The 14833-nt window shown below is 51.3% G+C and overlaps 1 protein-coding gene across 2 annotated transcripts; it reads left to right on the top strand.

The window, feature by feature from the left end:
- The first annotated feature begins 2656 nt into the window (after positions 1-2656).
- ADPRS (ADP-ribosylserine hydrolase) lies at positions 2657-9977 on the top strand. Of its 2 annotated transcripts, none has more exons than XM_073318071.1 (6): positions 2657-2894; positions 5009-5105; positions 6073-6280; positions 6396-6580; positions 7913-8013; positions 8608-9977. In XM_073318071.1, exons 1-6 carry the CDS (start codon positions 2669-2671, stop codon positions 8898-8900), a joined length of 1110 nt encoding a protein of 369 aa, XP_073174172.1. In that variant the 5' UTR covers positions 2657-2668; the 3' UTR covers positions 8901-9977. The 2 variants fall into 2 exon arrangements, with proteins under 2 accessions (XP_073174172.1, XP_073174171.1); XM_073318070.1 differs by having other exon boundaries at positions 7772-8013.
- Positions 9978-14833: the final 4856 nt, after the last annotated feature.

The following is a 14833-nucleotide window of genomic DNA, read 5'->3' as shown; positions in this document are numbered from 1 at the left end:
TGCTGATAGATTCAGATCTGCCTGCCTTAATGTTTAAAATAACATTGTGGGGTTTTTGTCTCCTTCTCTTAGCCCTGCAGAGCCAACACTGCTACGAACGAGGGAGCTGGAGTCCACTCTGGCTCTTGTGGCAACAGCCTTGTTAACCTAAGAGCAAGTTCCATAGTCGCTATGGGCCCTTAGTTGTTGTGTGTGTCCCAGCAGTGCTCACTCACTATACGCTAGGTCCTGTCTACACACCCAAAAATACAAACTTGCTGTGCCAGAGAGCTTGCAATCTAAACTTGTTATGCGTGTGAAATTGGGATCAGCATTTGGCCTGCCGCCTTGTCTGTCTCTGGCTCATTCTTTATCACCAGCATTAAATGTGTTTATGGTGTGCAGATGCTACAGCCGTGGGCCCTGTAGAAAGGAACCCAGCTTGATTTCCAGATGTCAAGGTGAGTTTGCAGGACCGGAATTCAGGGGAAACCCAACATCTTCATACCTGTCAACTAGGGATCAACTTAGGCAGGTTCATGGCATGTCTACCATCCTGGGATTTTTCATAGTGGCTGCTGTCTTCTACTCTAGAATCTAAGCATTCACTTTATTAAAAAGTCCTGTCTACTCTGGGGTTTCTAGCCACAGTCTGGGGGTTATGCAAATCCCTCGTGTAACAGCGTAGGTATAGGTTTCAGAGTAGCAGCCGTATTAGTCTGTATTCGCAAAAAGAAAAGGAGGACTTGTGGCACCTTAGAGACAAACAAATTTATTTGAGCATAAGCTTTCGTGAGCTGCAGCTCAGTTCATCGGATGCATTCAGGTATAGTATTGTAAAGAGGCACTTGTACTATGCCTCGGTTAGGCATTTGCACTACAGTAGCTATACTGGTGGCTAAAAACCTGGGCTAGACACAGCGTCAGTCGAGTCCTTGGGGTAGCGTAGGAAACCTGCTATTAGGGACCCAGCTATAAACTAATGTAATGTTTCAGAGTAGCAGCCGTGTTAGTCTGTATCAGCAAAAATAACGAGGAGTCCTTGTGGCACCTAACAAATTTAAGACTAACAAATTTATTTGGGCATAAGCTTTCGTGGCTTAAAACCCACTTTGTCAGATGCATGGAATGAAAATACAGGAGCAGGTATAAATATATGAAAGGATGGGGGGTCAAGTGGAAACGGGGAAAGTGTGAGGTCAGTCTAACAAGATAAATCAATTAACAAGGGAGGAAAAATAAATTTTGAAGTAACAGTAAGGAAAAATTAGTATTGGGGAAATTAAGTCTAGGTTTTGTAATGACCCAACCACTTCCAAAGTTATTTTTCCTCCCTTGGTATCCTGCTGTTAATTGATTTATCTCATTAGACTGACCTCACACTTGGTAAAGCAACCCCCATCCTTTCGTGTATTTATACCTGCTCCTGTATTTTCACTCCATGTATCTCATGAAGTGGGTTCCAGCCCATGAAAGCTTATGCCTAAACAAATGTTAGTCTCTAAGGTGACACAAAGATTCCTCGTTGTTTTTAATGTAATGTTGTCGGCGGAGACTCCAGGCAGCCTCAAACAACTGCTCTGAGGGGTATGAACTGCTCTAGTTCTCAGCTGGGGTCACCTCTCAAGCCTAATGGGATTAGGGTGACTAGCTGTCCTGATTTTATAGGGACAGTCCCCCTATTTTGGGCTTTTTCTTTGATAGGTGCCTATTCCCCCCTCACCCCCTCCCGATTTATCACACTTGGTGTCTGGTCACCCTAAATGAGATTTAAATATCACTAGTGATAACTCCTTCACTGTGGATCCAAGTCTGGAGGAAAAAGGAAGGGCAGGAAGGTAGGAGCACCCCGCGGTGAGTGCTGCTGAGCGACCTCTTCTCCCCCCAGCCCCATGCCCAGGGCACAGACCCCAACCTCCCTTGGGGTCCAGCAGGAGCTTCCTCTACTCCTGAGCTGGGGCCCACCTCCAGTCTCTTCCCCTTGGGGCCCCGCCCCCACCTCTCCCAAATCCTAGCCCCACCTGACCCCTGCCCTCTGCTCTAGCCCCGCCCTCCCATGGGGCCCCGCCCCTCCTAGGTCACCGCTCCTGCGCTTTAGCCCCGCCCCCTACTCTAGCCTTGCCCTCCCCTGGAACCACGCCCCTTCCTCCCAGGTCGCCCTGCTCCAGCCCTGCCCTCCCCTGGAACCACGCCCCCTTCCTCTCAGGTCGCCACTCCCCTAGCCCCGCCCCCTGCTCTAGCCCCGCCCTCCCCTGGAACCACGCCCCCTTCCCCTCAGGTCGCCGCTCCCCCAGGCCCTAGCCCCGCCCCCTGCTCTAGCCCCGCCCTCCCCTGGAACCACGCCCCCTTCCCCTCAGGTCGCCGCTCCCCCAGGCCCTAGCCCCGCCCCCTGCTCTAGCCCCGCCCTCCCCTGGAACCACGCCCCCTTCCCCTCAGGTCGCCGCTCCCCCAGGCCCTAGCCCAGCCCCCTGCTCTAGCCCCGCCCTCCCCTGGAACCACGCCCCCTTCCCCTCAGGTCGCCGCTCCCCCAGGCTCTAGCCCCGCCCTCCCCTGGAACCACGCCCCCCTCCCCTCAGGTCGCCGCTCCCCCAGGCCCTAGCCCCGCCCTCCCCTGGAACCACGCCCCCTTCCCCTCAGGTCGCCGCTCCCCCAGGCCCTAGCCCCGCCCCCTGCGCTCGGCCGGAGGAAGATGGCGGCGGCGCTGGCGGGCGGCTCCCTGGGCCGGGTCCCCGCGCGGCTCCCCCCGGCCCGCGGCCGGTTCCGGGGCTGCCTGGCCGGGGCGCTGCTCGGGGACTGCCTGGGCGCCGCCTTCGAGGGCAGGGACGTGGTGGGGCTGCCCGAGCTGTTGCGCTACCTCCGCGGCCTGGAGCCGCCGGGCCGGGCCGGGGGCAGCGCCCCGGAGGCGGAGAGCAGAGGTGGGGGCCGGGCCGGGCCGGGGTGGGGCTCACGCCGCCGGGGGCTCCCCCGCCCTCCCCGTCCCCTGGGGCCCGAACCCCCCCCGCACCCCCTCCGTCCCGTTCCCGTCCCTCGCGGGGCCCGAACCCCCCCGCACCCCCCGTGTCCCGTTCCCCCCCCTCGCGGGGCCCCAACCCCCCCCCGCACCCCCCGTGTCCCGTTCCCCCCCCTCGCGGGGCCCGAACCCCCCCCGCACCCCCCGTGTCCCGTTCCCCCCCCCTCGCGGGGCCCGAACCCCCCCCGCACCCCCCGTGTCCCGTTCCCCCCCCTCGCGGGGCCCGAACCCCCCCCCGCACCCCCTGTGTCCCGTTCCCCCTCCCTCGCGGGGCCCCAACCCCCCCCCGCACCCCCTGTGTCCCGTTCCCCCTCCCTCGCGGGGCCCCAACCCCCCCCGCACCCCCCGTGTCCCGTTCCCCCTCCCTCGCGGGGCCCCAACCCCCCCCGCACCCCCTGTGTCCCGTTCCCCCTCCCTCGCGGGGCCCCAACCCCCCCCGCACCCCCCGTGTCCCGTTCCCCCCCCTCGCGGGGCCCGAACCCCCCCCGCGGGGCCCGAACCCCCCCCCGCACCCCCCGTGTCCCGTTCCCCCCCCCTCGCGGGGCCCGAACCCCCCCCGTGTCCCGTTCCCCCCCCCTCGCGGGGCCCGAACCCCCCCCGCACCCCCCGTGTCCCGTTCCCCCCCCCCTCGCGGGGCCCCAACCCCCCCCGCACCCCCTGTGTCCCGTTCCCCCCCCTCGCGGGGCCCCAACCCCCCCCGCACCCCCTGTGTCCCGTTCCCCCTCCCTCGCGGGGCCCCAACCCCCCCCCCGCACCCCCTGTGTCCCGTTCCCCCTCCCTCGCGGGGCCCCAACCCCCCCCCGCACCCCCTGTGTCCCGTTCCCCCTCCCTCGCGGGGCCCCAACCCCCCCCGCACCCCCTGTGTCCCGTTCCCCCTCCCTCGCGGGGCCCCAACCCCCCCCCGCACCCCCTGTGTCCCGTTTCCCTTCCCTCGCGGGGCCCGAACCCCCCCCCCGCACCCCCCGTGTCCCGTTCCCCCCCCTCGCGGGGCCCGAACCCCCCTCGCGGGGCCCGAACCCCCCCCGCACCCCCCGTGTCCCGTTCCCCCCCCTCGCGGGGCCCGAACCCCCCCCGCACCCCCCGTGTCCCGTTCCCCCCCCTCGCGGGGCCCCAACCCCCCCCGCACCCCCCGTGTCCCGTTCCCCCCCCTCGCGGGGCCCCAACCCCCCCCGCACCTCCTGTGTCCCGTTCCCCCTCCCTCGCGGGGCCCCAACCCCCCCCCGCACCCCCTGTGTCCCGTTCCCCCTCCCTCGCGGGGCCCGAACCCCCCCCGCACCCCCTGTGTCCCGTTCCCCCTCCCTCGCGGGGCCCAACCCCCCCCCGCACCCCCTGTGTCCCGTTCCCCCTCCCTCGCGGGGCCCCAACCCCCCCCCGCACCCCCTGTGTCCCGTTCCCCCTCCCTCGCGGGGCCCCAACCCCCCCCGCACCCCCTGTGTCCCGTTCCCCCTCCCTCGTGGGGCCCCAACCCCCCCCCCGCACCCCCTGTGTCCCGTTTCCCTTCCCTCGCGGGGCCTGAACCCCCCCCGCACCCCCTGCGTCCCGTTTCCCTTCCCTCGTGGGGCCCGAACCCCCCCCGCACCCCCTGTGTCCCGTTCCCCCTCCCTCGCGGGTCCCCAACCACCCCCTGTGTCCCGTTCCCCCTCCCTCGCGGGGCCCCAACCCCCCCCGCACCCCCTGTGTCCCGTTCCCCCTCCCTCGCGGGGCCCGAACGCCCCCCCGCACCCCCTGTGTCCCGTTCCCCCTCCCTCGCGGGGCCCAACCCCCCCCCGCACCCCCTGTGTCCCGTTCCCCCCCCTCGCGGGGCCCGAACCACCCCCCCCCCCCCGCACCGCCTGTGTCCCGTTCTCTCTCCCTCGCGGGGCCCGAACCCTGAGTGTCTGGAAATACAGCCAAGTCTTTTACACTCCAGATTCACAGAGAATTCCCCTGGCAGTAGAGAGATGGGTTTGGGATTCTAGAGGGGCAATGGGACCTCTTGGTGTTTGGATGATCATCTGGTATTTTTGCCTTCTCTTTCAGAAACGCTCTGCTACACAGATGACACAGCCATGGCCAGGTGTGTGGTGCGGTCCCTGTTAGCCAAGGGAGAGTTTGATGAAGTTGATATGGCCAGGAGGTAAGGAGCTGCAGTCAGCACAACAGGGAGATCTGTGTTGCTTTTGCAAGTAATAGAGAGTGAAAGCTAAGCAGCCACTTTGAGCTGTTCCCATTCAATCCAAGAAAGTGCAGAGGAATTCCGTCTGAAGTGGCCGCCTATTTGTGTGGAAAGACTAAAAAGAGCATGGCCCCAATGCTGCAATTTGGCCTGTGCCTGCAGGGTTTGTGCCCTACTAGATTCTCATTGACTTCAGTGTTATTAGAGCGGCATCTCAAATCTGATGTTGAAACTAAACGGGGAAAACTGTCAATGTACCACTTGTGTTGTAAGCAAACAAGTTCGTATACTTTTGTTGTTAAAAGCAGTTCAGTTTTTCAGAATTGTTTCCTTTCTAGTGTACTTATTGGTTTGTATACTGTTTCCTTTTTGCACTTCCCTGAGCTTTGGGCAATGAAAATCCATGAAGTCAGTTTGTTTTATAGTCAGTTTCCCTTTCAGATACTTGGTGCTGAAGTGTTTGGGTTTCAAATGCTGAAAGGCAAAGGTTTAATTGTTTAAAAACTGCCTTCCTTGGACTTGAACAAACAATATTTCTGCCTACGTGTGACTAGTAAAAATGTTTCCAGTTATTTTTTAAAGTATATCTTAAAACAATCAAAAAGTCAAGAGCTGAAACCAGTGATTTCCACAAATAGATGTAGTTAGTACAACCACAGGGTCCAACCTCTGTTATCCTCATCCACCCAGGTCTTTGGGGCAGGGATTTTTCTTTCTATGGTACATATTTGTACAGCACCTAGCGCAGTGGGGCCATGATACTTGCTGAGATCTCTGGATGTTACTCTGATGCAAATAATAATAAGGCTTTATAAAAGCTTCTTTCAAAAAAAGATTTTAGTAGCAGACCAAATGTAAGTTGACACTGTCCTTGTCCAGTGTGGTTTTTCTAATTCCTGTGTAATTGCTGCTGTTTTACCTTTGGCAGATTTGCTGAGGAGCATAAGAAGGAGCCGGATCGGGGCTATGGGATGGCAGTCGTCAAAGTGTTCAAGAAACTTCTGAGCCCCAAGTGCAGTGATGTGTTTGAGCCAGCCCGAGTGCAGTTTAATGGGAAAGGCTCCTACGGGAACGGTGGTGCTATGAGGGTAGCAGGCATTTCGCTGATTTACCCTGATGTTCAGGATGTGAAGAAGGTGCATTGCAGGGGGGTTGTTCAGGCACTGGGGCACCCAGATCTCTGCTGATGGGATGGGGTTTGGTGATTATCTTTCACTCTGGTTTCCTAATGATTTTTTTTTTAATCCACAGTTTGCGAAGCTCAGCGCTGAGTTGACCCATGCCAACTCACTTGGCTATAACGGAGCCATCCTGCAGGCTCTGGCAGTGCACTTGGCCTTGCAGGGAGAGCTCAGCCGGGAGAGCTTCCTGGAGCAGCTGATCGGCCACATGGAGGATGTGGAGGCAGATGATAAATCTTTGGCTGATGCACGAGCGTAAGTAGGGCTGAGTAAGCCCCTCTATTAGTTGCATTGTGTCCCCCATATGGAATTTGATCTAGTTCACAGCAGTGTCTTTCTCTTGACTCTGTACAGCTGTCTACCTAATGCCTCATAGATTGCATTCTGTCCTGTCTCGATGATATTCTGTGCATGGGAAGTGAGATTTTCCTTCATGTCATTAGGCTGTGTTTTGATTTTAGCTGCATGGCTTTTCCTGTGACTGGGAAACTCATGTGTTTGAAAAATACAGACTCATTGCCTCTCTCTAGAAGCAGCTTGCAGAGCCTTTCTTGCCACACACTCAGCTGCCATGAGCACATCTCCCAGTCTGTCCCAGTGTGAATGTCCTTAGAGTGAGGAATGAGAAACTCCTCCAGGTTCCATTTCCCTCTGCCTCTCCCTCTCAGTCCAAACCAGTTCCTTTATGGAGTGGAAGAGTGTGGCTGTGATTCATAAAAGCCGTCCAGTCAGTTGGGATATTGCTCTGATGGCTGCATGCTGCTAGGTCTAGCTTCTCCTCCCTGTTCCGTAAGCAATTTGTGAGACTTCATAGAATCACAGAGTTGGAAGGGACCTCTGGAGGCCATCTAGTCCAATCCCCTGCCCAGAGCAGGACCAATCCAACTAAATCATCCCAGCCAGGGCTTTGTCAAGGAAATCCCCTTCTAAGGAAGGTTTCAGAGGAACAGCCGTGTTAGTCTGTATTCGCAAAAAGAAAAGGAGTACTTGTGGCACCTTAGAGACTAACCAATAAATTGGTTAGTCTCTAAGGTGCCACAAGTACTCCTTTTCTTCTAAGGAAGGGGATTCCACCACCTCCCTAGGTAACGCATTCCAGTGTTTCACCACCCTCCTAGTGAAAAAGTTTTTCCTAATATCCAACCTAAATCTCTCCCCACTGCAACTTGAACTTCAGTTAGTCCTCTTCCCATATCTGGCCTTTCCAAGAGAGTGGACTTGCTGCAGACTGGTAAGATGGGTCCTTTTTTCTCCTCTGAAGCCCTCATTCATTCATTTCAGTTTGACATGCTCTCAGAACAGGTTTGCTTTGAGGTTCTTGCTCGTTCTCCGCATTTGTACAGGAGATCTCAGTAGACAAGGCCATGGTTCAAACACCTGGAAATGTGGGAAGATTCACTCCTACAGCCGCATATATATAGCCACTAATGTTTTGTCTTCTGGAAGGTCTGCCTCCTGGGAGCCCTCTGGACACCTCTTCACATGCTGGATTGTATTAGATCAAATCATGCAGATTGCTCCCTGGTGGCAGGAAGGGAGAAGTCACTGGAGCAGAGCATTTGTTACATTCCTGTCTCTTGTCTCCAGGATGGGTTTTGAGGAATTACCATTTTCAAGGCGTCTTAAGAAGATCAAGGAATTTTTGGAGCTTAGCACCATTCCTAAGTCAGATGTATTGCTTGAGTTAGGTAAGCACCTTTCTTCCTACAGGGATTCCGGAAAAGCCATGGGACTGGGCCAGCTTAGGGAGCCTGTGGTTAGTGCTTTCCTGGATTTCTTGCTCGCCAGACCAGCGGGGGTTGGATGTGTTGCAAAGACTTCTTGTGCACTCCCTGTGGAAAGAGTAAGTGTGTGAGTCACTCTGCAATGACTCCCTCCCCGAGGGCAGCTTTGGTGGATGAAAGGCTATCTTTCCAAGAGAATAATAATGCCTAATTTTCCAAGATCTCCTGTTAATGACAGTCCGTCAGTCAGAACTTCCTTCTGGACACCTGGCAACCCAGGGATGTTACAGGTTAGGCTGTGCATGGGCTAGTTCGGTGCATGTTCCCTGACTGGAGTGGCAGGGGCATGCTGATCAGGAACAAGACCAGCGGAGAGCATGGGATGGAAGGAAACTTGCATAGCATCTATTCACACTTCAGCTAGCTTGAAGCAGCCATATTAAAGTTTGAAATTGCCGTAAGACAAGCTCATGAACTAAAGGGAAGGGATTCTGTTGTGGAAGGTTAGAGATGTAACTGTCCTGCTCTGTCACTGAGTGTGGTTGGTTTCATTAACAGGCAATGGCATTGCTGCTCTGGAGTCTGTCCCCACTGCGATTTACTCCTTCTTGCGCTCCATGAAATCTGACCCAGATATTCCTCATCACTACAACAACCTACAGAGGGTCATCATCTACTGCATCTCGCTGGGTGGAGACACAGATACTATAGCTACCATGGCTGGAGCCATTGCAGGAGCGTATTATGGGGAGGAGCAGGTACCCCCGTGCTGGGAGCAGAGCTGCGAAGCTTTTCAAGAGACAGAGATGCTGGCAAATAGCTTGCACGAACTCTACAGCCAACGACTTTGAGCCACAGAAGTGGTGTCTTGTGCCAAGGTTAAAGCAAGTGGCTACCTCTGCCTCACTGATCAGATCCATAGTAAATGGGTCGACCTTGTCTTTAATGATCTGTATCCTGGTCAACTCCAGAATGGCACTTGTTGTCATGTGTCGTATGGTAGAAGTGAGACTTGGACCTTGTTTTTCTGTTACAATTGATCTGGAGGGTGCTTGCACGGAGAGCTTTGGACGATGGAATTTGTCCCACCAAAGCACAAAGGCAATATCTGGTTTCTGATGAGATTTCTGCTTCTTACCAAGGCCGCCTCTCCTGTCAGTGTCTTGTTCTGTCATACGACTTGTCCAAGCTTCCTGGGTCTAAATTCAGGAACCATCTTCCTGTCATCTGTTTCCAGATTCCACAGACTTCTATTCAGATGTTCACAGTCTAACCTTCAGGAAGCACTTGGGTTGCGCTGTACCCATCTTTCAATTCTTTTGTTGTCTTTACTCTCTGCATTACACCTGTGCCTGACTCCCTAAACTTTCGATTGCTTTATGCACCAGATTGCGACCTTCCAGAATGCTGCTCTTGCTTTGCTCTCCTCCCAGTGCCTAATCAGTAGTGTGCTATGCTTGCACCCCATTCTGTACACCTGGTGTCCAGTGCATGTGGCTAGGTCACTAGTAAATCAGTGGGAAGAGATGTAGTAAAACCTAGTGGTACCTTAGGCCTAAATCTTGGTCCCAGGGAAGTCAGTGACAAAAATTCGAGTGACTTCTATGGGAAGAGGATGCAACTCTAATTGCTTTCAACCTCTGCACGTGGTTGGGATTGTCTATAAGTGGACAGAAGGACAGTTTCAGTTGAGAATTCACTTCTGTTAAGAAAGGGCTCATGTACTAGGAGACCCTACAAATGGTAGAGGATGTATTAGAAAACAGTGTTCTGCAGCAGGGTGTTTAAAAATGTGCCCAGTCAAGCAGGCAGAGAGGAAATAATCTGAGTCTGTATGCAAGCTGAATTGTGTAAATAATGTGTTTTGAAATGTGTATAGTAATTACAGAAAACAAAGAAATAAAAACCATCCTGTTTGCAGGCAGCTATCATATGGAAATGGGTATAAATCCAAATGTTCCAAAGTAATTTTACATATATATATTTTACTAAAGCTGGGAAGTGAACACATTACTAATAGGGGGCTTATTTCCTGCTGATGTCTGCAGAAAATTATTGTGTGTACATATGAACAATCTGGTTGTAATTGGGTTATTCCTCACCTTTCCTGTACTTTGCTTCCCTAGAGTACCAGTCTATTGCGTGAAGCTTTAATGGATTTTCCGTATACACACGACTATTTGTCCTATAAATATGTGGAATTATGGGCCCACTATATTTATAGACTATGCTGCAGATCTGAGAAGTAAAACATGTCTTCAAGAGATTCTGCAAGAGACTTCAGAATTTTCAAGGAAGACATTTAAAAACAAATTTTCTATTTAAACTGATCTTGTTTTTCTTTTGAATGCAAAGAAATTGTGGAGCTTGCACAAGTTAGCTGTTTATAAATTCTAGATTTTCCTAAGCTAGGATTGAAATGTGCACCATAAAACATGCACAGGCTGTTTTTCTTAAAAGTAATCAAATCACTTAGGATCGTTGAAGGAAAATACAGGAACAGTGGCTAATTATCAAAGTAAAGGAGTTGTGTTGCATAAGTCAGCCATTAGCCTGGAGGCTTACCTGACCTCAGCCTCTTTAGGTAGCAAACTAAAGTTTGGACGACTTGGACAAAGAGATGTTCTTTATACGTGCTTTGCCTGTGGAGCCTTTCCTAGCTGGGGTAGAAATTCCTGACCGTTCAACTGTAGCTGAACTTGGAACCCAGTAGGGAAAATCTGTATGCACATTTGCGCAGACTGATTGGACTGGAGCCTGTTCTCCAGCGGTGGTGTGTAGGGATGGGATTTTCCTGTGTGGAAACCTTGTGTATCAGTGGCAGGCTCTTGAAGTGTTGCAATGAAAGTGATAGCTCAGCTGCAGAAGGCCTTGGTCATCTTCTGTGTCCTCTTTCACAGCTCTGCCAACCAGGTCCTGGTCTTTTCCTGGGTCCTTTGACGTTCATGCAGAGCACAATTCATCTACTGGTAAAAAGCTCAGTGCACTTCAGCCAGAGCAGATGTTAGTCCCCAGCAGCATTTCCCATATGTCCAAACATCTGTGACCAGACAGGCTCCCAGCAAAGAAACTGCACTCAGGCTTGTGTAGTGCATGCGATGATGAGTCATGAACATCACCGGAGCTATAGTTGATGGGCTGAGTAAGGGACTTGGAGCCAGATTTATAAATGATGCCTTAACACAACAGGAAAACCATTACTTTCCCATCACCTTCCTGTCTGGGCTCCCCACATTCTTACTGTAGCTTTCTAGGCTTCCTCAGTATCAAATTTCCTCTGCAGTCACCTCCTATAAGCTGCAGTATAATTGGCTGGAAAGTGCCCTGTGCGAGTTGTCTGTAGTTGTAATTTGCCAAGCCCTGTCCACCTGTGAAGCTGGGACACTGCATGAGACCATTGGGTCTGTTAGCAGGAGCAGAGAGATCTGTCCCCTCTCCTTGGGTTTCTTTGTTATAATATTGCAGACAGCTTTGAATTTTAGCGCAACTAGTTATTTCAGTGCAGAGGGTATTTAGCCTTTACCCTGCGTTATGTGCAAAGGTGTTTGTGCTGATGCCATCACAATGTGGGATTTGGGAATGATCCTGTTTGCGTTTTCCCAGATCTTGCCTCGCTGATGATAACGGTTCTGAAATTAGCCCTGCTCCCATCTCCCTTCACATGACTGATTTTGGCCTTTACCAAGCAGCATTGGTGGGGGAAGCTGCACTGGGTGCAAAAATAGTCCTAAGTGCACTAATGTGATAAGTTGACAGTAATTTTACTAGATCATAACTGCACTTTAAATGCCACCTTTGGGCTTTATTGTATGTCATTCTATTTATAGTTTTACCCTCTGCCTATATATTTCCATGTATGGGGGCAGCCAGCCCCTTGCAAGGCTAAATTACAAGGGGAATCATAGGAAAAGCTTTAGGCTATCCCCTCTGCGCCCCCCCCCCCTTCTTTCAACACTCAGCCTGAAACTGCTTTGTTATGGTTTCTTAAAAATGTTTCTCCGGAAAGCAGGCTGAAAGCATTTCCAGGCCAATTAGTGGCATCTTGTGAGGAGCCAGGCCTCCTGCTTCATTTGCAGTAAGTTTAATTCTTGAAATCTGCTGTAAAAACTGTTCTCACAATGGCTGCTTTTGTTTACAAGCAGTGAATGGCGTGAGTGTCATGGTAAAAGTGCGGAACGCCTGTTAACGATATAGGCAGTTTAGTGCATCAGTCATACCGTGCCCTGAGTGGCAATTGCATGCCCCCAAAGTATTTCAGTGCTGGAGTTTTCGCTTCAGAGTCTTGCTTGTAGAAAATATTTGCAATAAGGAGCAATAGGTGACAAGGAGTCAACTGCTGGAGCCTTGCTGCTAGAATCAGTTCAGATTAGTTATTATGTATAGTGCACCAAAAGTGTCTTGCACCAAAAGTGTCTTACGCCCCTAAATGTAACAGGGTTTAAAGGAACATGTCAACTTAAAATTCACATTTCTGCCTGCAAGTGTTTCGTTGGCTATAGTTAACAACATTCCCAATTAGGAGAGAAGAAAACAAACTGATATCATCAATGATGCTTAAAGCCCAAAGAACTGAGCTGCATTCTCACTGGCTTCTTTTAATGGGGAAGAAGGTAAATGGGTAGCATGGTCCGTATACATAGTGGAATTTGTTATGGTGGCAAGGGTGGTCATAACCAGTTAGCACAGTCTGGTACTCTTCATAGTTTTTGGAAGCTTGAATAGAAACTCTGCATTTTTACTTCAAATTCCTGTCTCCTTCCCCAGCATAGAAGGCACATGCTGCTCTCTCCTTGAGAAGTAGCTTGGGAGTGAGCTCCTGGCGTTGGGTTCATTTTTAATTTCTAGCAGAACCCCATTTTTCCAGGAAAGGAAACTCGAGCACTCACTCTTGTGCCTTAAATTCCTCAACCTAATAATTGCCAGGTAAAAGAGGAAAAAATGTTGCAATATTTGGAAGGCCCCAAATTTCACCATCTTCCTTTAAGGAACTTCTGGACTGTTGCAGTGCTGTAGTGGCAATGTGGAATAAGTGTTTCCTGTGTTGATCAGGGAGCAGGATAGATGCCCTCTCCTATTCTCATTCTCTGAAGCCAAGTCTGAATTGAGTGGGCAGCCTGGAGGTGACAGGCTTTGAATGAAAGCTGATACCCTGAGCCTATGCCAGTTCTGCGATCTCATTCCAGTTCCTAGGGGGTCAGTTACATTACCAAAATCAACCCGCACCTTTGCCACCAATTGGTCCACTCAGTGGCAGTCTTAACGGATAAACCATGGACTGAATGGGCTATGGAGGCTTAAATACCCCTTCCTTTGGGTGCACATTGGTGGGGTGTTGTGGGGAAACCTGTTTCACTGCCAGTGACCAGGATGTGTTCCTGTTGTATGAAGAGAAGTGAGGACTTCTGTATCTAAGGCTGTGCATATTACAAAGGAGAGCTCATAGGGCAGGCAGGATACTATGAGCTGAGACCTTCGATTATGGCCAGACTTATACAAGGGTATTTCAGAAGTAGTACTTTGAATACAGAAGCTTCGTCTTGTATTTTGGGTGCTGGCCGGTGCTACAGAAGGTGTGGGTTCAAATCTGAGCCCTGACATGGGCTGCCTGGGTGAGTGGAGGACTATTCCTGTGCCTCATGTCCCCAGACAATGGCTATATTAATCTTTCCTTCGCCTGTTCAGACTGTAAGCAGGAGCAGGGGTTGTCTCTTACTATGTGTAGGTGCTTCTGCAATACAAATAAATCATAATAGGACAAAGGCACAGCTGAGATGATCTTTTATACAATAAGTTTTATTGATGTTGCATCAATACAATCAAGTACTGTAGTTTTAGTTCTGAAGAGGCCAGTTTCCGATCACAATCAAAGAGAAGGCATTTTAAACCAATTTTACTATGACAGACAGTGCATGTAATAGGTATTTTTACAAAACTAAAATCCTCTATATACTAGGTTAGAAAAGAAGATACTCGAGGCAAACTTTAAAAAAAAGTAAGAACTTGTATATAAAAAATGCACACTGTAATGTAGTTTTCATAGTTAAAAATTGACAAACTTCATCCATCCCAACCATATTTGGTGTGTGTGAGACTGATACCAAAATCCCAAGTGCTCACACTCATGACAGAAAATAAACCTTCCCGCTGGCAAATATTACATACTAAATACTTCAAAAGAAATCTTCCTGACAATATCTGGTTTATTGAACACCTTCCCTCCTTCACCCTGTGCATCGTTTCCTAGCCTCCCTGTGTGTGTAATATCATTGTCATTCAATTACTGTGTAAACGTAACAGGTTATAGAGCTGCAGAAGGTTGATTATGGTTTCTGCTCTGCACGTGAAGGGAAAGTGAAATTGCAAAATATTTTCTACAGAACTGAATGAGTTAATATTTGCATTTGGTTATAATGTGCATTTCTGTCACTGTTTTTGCCAGCCAGAACCAGAGGATTGAATTAATAACAAAACCAAACCAGGACTGAACGTAGGTTAGAACACAGTATAAATAAGTTGCTTTGTCGAGTAACAGGCTTAAACTTCCACCCTTGAGTGAATTTTCAACGGTGTGGAAGTTCCTTACCCTACTGCAGGTAGCATATGTAAGTTACCATCTCTGCCTCTGGCAGTGTTACGTGGTACAAGGAGTGAGACCTCTTTGCTCTGAAATGAACGGGTCTGCTCTAATATCAACTTGAGTTCATTGTGGTTCTCTGCAGGAAAATACATTTAAACCAAGGAGACAGAAGCCCCACGCCGGCACTGTCCTTTCAAGTGTAGATTT

Source organism: Lepidochelys kempii, chromosome 19 (assembly GCF_965140265.1).
Source record: "Lepidochelys kempii isolate rLepKem1 chromosome 19, rLepKem1.hap2, whole genome shotgun sequence".
NCBI lineage: Eukaryota > Metazoa > Chordata > Testudines > Cheloniidae > Lepidochelys > Lepidochelys kempii.
The sequence above is the reverse complement of the archived record's forward strand: the minus strand, read 5'-3'. Positions and strand labels throughout refer to the sequence as shown.